This window comes from Aptenodytes forsteri, unplaced genomic scaffold, assembly GCF_000699145.1.
Source record: "Aptenodytes forsteri isolate BGI_AS27 unplaced genomic scaffold, ASM69914v1 Scaffold227, whole genome shotgun sequence".
Taxonomy (NCBI): Eukaryota; Metazoa; Chordata; class Aves; order Sphenisciformes; family Spheniscidae; genus Aptenodytes; species Aptenodytes forsteri.
The window spans coordinates 3,114,026-3,121,729 of record NW_008795365.1 but is presented as its reverse complement, the minus strand read 5'-3'; the positions used below and the strand labels follow the sequence as shown (position 1 = coordinate 3,121,729).

At 36.9% G+C, this 7,704-nt stretch overlaps 1 protein-coding gene across 3 annotated transcripts in view; it reads right to left on the bottom strand.

Annotated features, from left to right (window-relative positions):
• The window catches only part of PRMT9 (protein arginine methyltransferase 9), a 24,547-nt gene that overhangs the window by 13,744 nt on the left and 3,099 nt on the right, over positions 1-7,704 (bottom strand). Inside the window, exons 3-9 of one of the 3 annotated variants that reach the window (XM_009280246.1) lie at positions 7,436-7,508; positions 6,636-6,848; positions 5,994-6,142; positions 4,229-4,465; positions 3,470-3,637; positions 1,440-1,542; positions 169-275 (exon numbers count right to left, since the gene is read on the bottom strand). In XM_009280246.1, coding sequence (XP_009278521.1) covers positions 169-275; positions 1,440-1,542; positions 3,470-3,637; positions 4,229-4,465; positions 5,994-6,142; positions 6,636-6,821 — 950 coding nt within the window. In that variant the 5' untranslated portion in view covers positions 6,822-6,848; positions 7,436-7,508. Of the gene's footprint in view, positions 1-168; positions 276-1,439; positions 1,543-3,469; positions 3,638-4,228; positions 4,466-5,793; positions 5,943-5,993; positions 6,143-6,635; positions 6,849-7,435; positions 7,509-7,704 lie in introns of those variants that run through there. The other 2 variants (XM_019472341.1, XM_019472340.1) reach the window with 2 other exon arrangements.

Sequence of the window (7,704 nt, the reverse complement as noted above, 5' to 3'; positions counted from 1 at the left end):
AGGGGGGCAGAGCCTGGAAAAGGGGTGGGGAGGATGACAGCATAAATATGTTTAAACAAACAGACAATCAGCCATTCAAAAACTAAAGAGAACAGTAAATGAAAAATCCTCAATGAAAACCACCAAATAACAAATATGGGTTCAAACTGTGCTAGAGTTTAAACATACCTGTGATGTCTACGTATCTCTTTGCATTCCACTGCCATCCCAAATATTGTAGCACTTGCAGGAATAACTCTGCCATAGTCTCCAGTACTGACATCTTGATTTTTAGGCTGTGAAAACATGAATAACAACACACAATGAGACAGTGACCTATTTCTACCATTACTGCAAAGCCTAGGTTACATATTAATAAACCATTCAAGATTACAGTCAAAACATCAGTAAGTTCTTACTGACTAGTAAAGTTTCTGGTTTTTGTCATTCCAGTTGACCATTAAAGGAATTTCTTAAATACTGTTTCAATATATCCACGCATCAGCTTTACTTTTCAGTCTATTACTTCCTCTGTGTAATTCTAAAAGTGTTTTTTTAATTTGTATCCTGTTAGAATATATTGAAACATTTGGGGACCTTTCCTTTATGCATCATTCCTATACTTAACACTAGAGGTCATAAGTTTCAGTTCAGTACAATACAAAAGCTTTTAGCCCGATAAGACTTTTTTTTTTTTAAATTAGTTGGAATCAAGGCAACATCAGAATAAAAGAGAAGTCCTTCTATTTCATAAGACCTAACAGAGGTTAACCCACATAAGACTCGTCATATTACTTTGCTTAATGTATGCTAGCTAAAATGCAAAATACATAAAGTAAAATCCGAGACCAAGTGGAATTGTTCAGTCTTCCAAAAAAGTTCAAAGTTAGCAAAAATAAATTAAGAGCATAAGCATATGACATATTTACCAAATTATAATTGATTGTTCCCTAGTGTTATGATGACAAATAATTCTACCATAATTCAGCATTTTCTGCTTAGACTGACGTGACTTTCTGCTGCCAGTTGTATCTCAAAATGACTGGGTTATAATCAAACTTGCAGGAAAATAGTGCCTTTAAAACACACACAACCACCTTTGGTGTTACTTACAAAGAGGGGGGAGGGGAAGGAATGAACAGTGATCAAGAGCGAACCATCTCTGTATGATGGAAGGTTACATCAGGGAAACATGCATTGCAAGTACCTGTCTAAGAACACGAGTTCACAGAAGTACAACATATGCAGCTGCCTCATTGCCTTTCACCAAAATCAAATTCATAGAACAAACCCAGATCACTCATTTTTAAAATACCAATAGGTATGAAATATTTACAAGACAGTTGTTCCTCATTCACCTGTCTGTGAATGTGTGCATATGTGCACACACACGTATATGCATGAATATATATCAAACAAAACCAGAATCCCATTTATACATATGTACCCACATCACCTACCATCGGTTGTAAAAGTAGATGTTCCCAAGCATGTATCAAGCTCTCCACAATTCCTTCTCCAAATAAACCAGCATCAACTGTTTCTGTGACAACCAAGGAAACTCTAGGTAAGAAAAAGAACACCATGAAATATAATGTATAACACACATTCCTGTTAACAATCATCCTTTTAAAGAAAAAAAAAACGAAACACCATACTGAGCTCAGAGCAAAACTTTTACCAGTGTTCTGAAGTTTCAATACAGATGGGCAATTTAATTCTTCCAACAAAATGACGTGTTTTGAATTGTTGTTAGAAGTTATTCAAGATGCAGGTAAAAGAGAATAAATATTGAGCAAGAGTTTACCATAAAACTTCTTGTTCAGCATTTATAAATAAATTGTGTGGGAAGAATCTAGTCAAAACAGGAAGATGTTTCAGCCTGGACACACAGCCAATGACACTGCAGAATATGTATTTTATCTGAATCTTGTGCAGAAGTATGCATCCATGCATGTGTGTTAAAAAGGAATTAAAAACCAAACAAACAAACTATAATCAAAGTACAATAAAATTACTATGCAGACTAATGGACCCTAAAATCCTAAATCCTTTGGATTTAAACCAAAAAACATACAGCATGATAAGACAAGACATTTCCAGAACAGTAACAATTTATTCCTGACAGGTGACACCCAGAAACTCACCATATACACTAAGAAGATACATATGATCAGTTACTGTAGCTCAGCTGACACAATTAGACAAGGCTTGACTGGCCTGCTAAACCATGGGAGCTTCATCATTTCAGATTACGAGCCTGTACCATCACCAAACACTTTATTAAATGTTAGTAATTAGAAGTAAAATGGATTATTTCCTTCCCATGTTTAATCCGCATCCCTAGTAGCAGTGAGCTGAAGTGATAAACCAGTCCTTCGCATATACCAAAAACAAAAAAAAATCCCCTCACATTTCCACCTGCTAAGAATTTACAGACCCTCCTGAAGAACCCCTGCTGAATGGGATAGCAAGCAAGGAGGAGCAGGGTAGCGTAAAAAGCCTAGATCACATATACTGAAAGCTGTAGTGCTGATTAAATTCTAACTTGCCAAGAGCAATTCCAAGCTGCTGGTTTGTCCCAGTAGTTCTTACCATGCTTTAGAAGACATTACTTAACATTGGAAAAATAAGCTACTTAATTTTCCAAAGCACATGGATCTCTGCTATACAGACAGGTGGGCAGATGTGTATAGACACACAAAAAGCTCAATACAAACACAAAAACCTGTTCTCACAGGACAAATTGCAACACCCTTCCACTGAATTTTACTCCAATATCTAAAGCCACACTCAAAGCCCTATGGATCCCTCCCATGGCAGGGTGCTCACATTCACAGCTAGAGTCAGCCCAGCCACCACCAGCCTTCCAGATGCAAACAACCAGGAGCCCATGCACATGACATGGCACCTTCTTGCCTCCAAACACAGTAGCACTCTCCTTAGGGGACAGAGGGGAGGGGAGGTTTTCCCTCACTCCCTGATCAGAAGAGGCAGACAATCTGCAATTTCTGATCTCTCTGACAAATACAAAAGTTGACGTGGAGTTGCAGGGGTGTGGTATGTCCCAGAAACAGCCTTCCTTTGCAGGCCGTATTACATACCTCCATCCTATTCATGGGCTGCAGAAGTGAGCCACAAGTTGTTAAGTATAAAAGTGTGTTAAAATGACTTTTATGATGTAGTAATCTAATTTCTCTTTTCCTATTGCTGCAATATAATTGCATATGCCCCAAAGCTCCCACCATCATAAAATTAAACTCCTTAACGTATGACATTGTTGATCTACCATAAATATTAGTACAATTTAAAGAACACGTTATCATTTCTGCACTGCTCTATAAAAACATAAAACATACAGAGAACCTTCTCACATTATGGGTAATATCATAGGCAAAGTTATTTCCTGTTTAGGTCACAGGGTACTTTCTGTTTTCTTGAAATTAAGAGCATATTAAAAATACTATCACCACAGAGCACAACAACGTACCTTTCAGGTATGTGCTTTGGAATTTCTATATCAAGTGACTTCAAATGCAGAAGTTTGATCTCTCTTTCCATATTATTTGCTGCGACCACATCACGGGCAAGTTCATACATGGTTTTTGATAATTCACAGGCATAGACAGAAGATGCTCCTGCCTTTTTTGCAAACATACTGAAAAACAAGAATCAGGGCTTTTCCCCTCCAGTTTAAATCATTTTAGGTAAAGCATGACAAGATACTGAGTTTTCTTAAGTTCTATTTCCGCATCTGCTTCATATTTCTAAGAAAACAGTTCAAGTCTAAAAATCATCATTAAGTGAACTAGTATCTATTGTGAGAACACTGATATCCTCTTGATATGCTATCACCAAAAAAAAAAAAAAAATTTACAGGTAGCATACGGATATTCCCCCAGCTATGCTAAATCCACTCTTTATACTAGACTCAACACTTAAAGAGTGTTTAAGTGTCATGTGTCATGACACATGACATTACAACTCCAAAACCAACATGAGTAATTCAATTTATATAGCAGTTATTGGCACAAAAAGCATCTGCAACAAATAATTAAAAAAGGGTTGAAAAAATACTACTAGACACTAACCTTCAGACTCACTGACTTCGGAAAGCTTTGTTTCCTTTCTTAAGTTTTGTCTCAATAAAGGCATGAAAGTCAATTATTTTTTTCACTAGGAACTAAATTTTGTTAGACAACAAGTATGTTTCTATTAAGTTCATGTTAAATATGCACTTATGACACACCTCAAAATTCCTGTTCCTGTTCCAATATCAAGGACAGATTTGCACCCTGAGCGGACAGCATTCTCAATTGCGTTTAGGTAAGTAAGGTTCCTCTTGGTATCGTTGAGCATGATGAAGTGCCAGCGCTCCACAAGCCAGTTTGCAACACGGTAAAAATTCTCCTTTGCATCAGCAAAGTCTGGGTTAAGCTTCACTGCTTTATGAAAATACCCAGCTGCTTCATCTCTAAAGCCCATTCTAGTAGTAAAAATGACAAATAAATAGAAAGCATGCATTCAACTGCCAAGTATCTGTATAAATCTGTGGGTCTGTAAAGAGGTCTTACATCAATTAAAACACGAAAATATTTCTAAAGATAATCTTTCTAAATACTGATATTACTTTATGAAAAAGAATGACTTACAGCTCTACATCAAATCACTTTAAAATGCAAAGGTAGTCCAAAAATATCATTGCGTGCACCAGTCTTCATCCACTACTACATCCTTTGACAAACTAGAACACATTTTACAAGAACTTGCTGCAACAATGTGACAGCAGTAACTCTGCAATCCAATCTCACAGATTTTCAAGTCAAGAGAACGCTACAAACCTCAAAACCGTTTTACCATATTTAACTGGAACATATTGGAAAACAAATAAATTTTGAGTTGCCAGCACTTGCACTAAGTGGCAATTTTGAAATTAAGTTGTGAACTTGAAGCAAGTTTTTATGATCCCTATAGCATATTCTCAAATCAGACAGCACTTAAAAAACCCAAAATCTATGAAATGCAAGAAACGTACATTTTAATACAATGCTGGGAGAGTTGTTCCTTAAAACAAACAAACAAAGTAATCACAAAAAGCAAACCTAATTAAAACTATCTGGATCCACGACCTATGATTTCACTCTTAAAATTCCAGTCTCAAAAGACCTTAGAACCCTGAGCAACAGCAAAGCACCGTTTTTTCCACTGTTTGAAGAAAGCAGGAAAAGAATGCTTTACACTAATAAATAAAAGCATAAGCTCAAACCATTTAAGAACAGCCCTACACAGTACAGTATACACAACCAGCTTCTTCACTTCAAAGGTCTGTAACATGTGACCTCAAGAAGGACCAGAATTAAAAGACAGTATTCAAAGGCAGTAGTTCTCAGGGATCTAACAGGAAAGAAAGGAAGAACTTAAAAAATTGTAGGTTAACCACAACAATAACAATAGTTAACAGAGTGTCTATGAACAATTTTGGTCTCTTTTTTGTTTAGTAATTCCTTAATAAATGGTTAGAAAATATTTGAAGGCAGTGCTTTTACTTTTAAGTTTTTACTTCAGTAAAAGTGCTTTTACCTTTTTTCTTTTACTTTTGCTGTGACTATCAACATTTATTTTAGCATTGGCTGCCCTATTTTAAGCTGACAAACAGATTTGAAGTTCAACAGTACACACTATACAGCATTAAGCATATGCTTGCATTTACTTCTTTTATGCACATTTTACGTTCTCTGCTGAATTGGGCCTTGTTTATTAACATACAATACTAAATGTGAACCTTACAAAAACCAAATATACATTACTACAAACCTGAAAAGATGTTCTCCCATACTATTACATATCACTTCATCATTCGGATACAGTTCAAGTGCTTGTTCATAACAGTTAAACAGATCTTGAATCCGTGCCAGAGAATCTAGCTCTTCTGCCCATTTGAACAGAGTAAACTGAAATGTTTCCTAGAAAATAAAACATACACCACTGAGTTGCCAGTAGTTACCTGAAGTTACCTGAAAAGATGTTCTCCCATACTATTACATATCACTTCATCATTCGGATACAGTTCAAGTGCTTGTTCATAACAGTTAAACAGATCTTGAATCCGTGCCAGAGAATCTAGCTCTTCTGCCCATTTGAACAGAGTAAACTGAAATGTTTCCTAGAAAATAAAACATACACCACTGAGTTGCCGGTAGTTACCTGAAGTAGGGAACTGAGCCCTGAAAACATGCAGAGGTATCCTGACATGCACCTGAACACCCTCATTTCCCTAAGCAGCAGCATACAATTGTTTGCTATCATCCCAAGTTAGTTGGCTCACTTGAAGAAGCAGAGTATCATCACCCAGCAGTGTATACTAAGAGCCTGAGTGTATATTAATGCATGCTATACTACAAGCCAATACTAACAAGTCCCTATTTTTATCAAAGTTAGTTACAGTCTAAAAGTGTATCAATCCCCTTTCCATAGGCATACAGAGCTTATTAAACAAGTTACTGTCTGTCTCCATTATTACTGTTTTCTGCTTTTATTTTGAAGACTGAATAGGAAAATCAGTTACATACAACAAATCACAAGCACAAAACATGTCACAAAGCCTCAAGAGAAATACGGTAAATAAAATTGTTTCAGGCAATTCAAAGAGCACTTACTTTGACACTAGCTTTTAACTCAGGAGCTAGATTTAGTACCAGGAGATAATGAGCATATGCAGTTCCAAAATCCTGGTCCTCCAGGCAATGCTGAGCACTCTGCAAAGACCTAGAAACCAACTCCCGCCTGCCGGCTTCCTGACCACCTCTATGGTTACAATGAAATTTAGCGTTTGAGTTGGGCATTCTGAAGGATGTAAATACTCGCTCTTCCTTAAAAAAAAAAAAAAAAAAAAAAAAGTTGTGTATACTGTAGGCCAAAACAGTTGCACACAAAGCTGACAGATCAAACAACATTTTAATTTTCACTGGCATTAGTAAAAACATCCTCCCTCCCCACAAATCCTAAGCATTCAAAAACATGCTCATCTTTATGCCATGGATAATTCCATCAACTTTTGAACAGTGAACACTCATTTTAAAGTCAAGCGCACATCACGTTTATGTTAGACCAGGTCCTGGAAACAGGTTACATTTCTTTGCTTTATAAAATTAGGTTTTGTAATACATATTTTAGCATGTCTCCGAGCAAACAGTTTTGCACACTGTAAGCTCATGCACTCAAAACACAAGTTTCATAATCAACCACAAAATCGGCTGGTTAAAACTTTTCAACTTCAACAACAATGTCTTCATAAAGCAAAGACTCCCAGGAAAAGAGCTAACGAGCTCACAGCTTATTTTACACAAGGCAACATGACTATTTTTCCCCTTAAGAAAACGTTAAAGAGTTATCAGAATCAATATGCACATTTTTATAACTGCCTTGGTTACCACTTTAACTTTTAATGCTTACTTACGTAAGAGGGCCTAATACCGCCTTCAGGATTTTCAGACGTATCCTAAAGCTGAAGAAAGTGACGTTACATGGGGCTGCAAGAAACACAGCACCATCACAACTAAGCCTTTTTTTGTTTGTTTTCTTCTTAAAAAAACCCCACCAAACATCGGCCACCTCTCAAGCGAGCACCAGTAATTTACACAGGGTCACGCAAAACCAGGGAGGGCCGTGCAAACTCGCCTGCCGTACAGATTTGGGGGCCCGGGGGCAGAGAGGACGAGGGGGCCG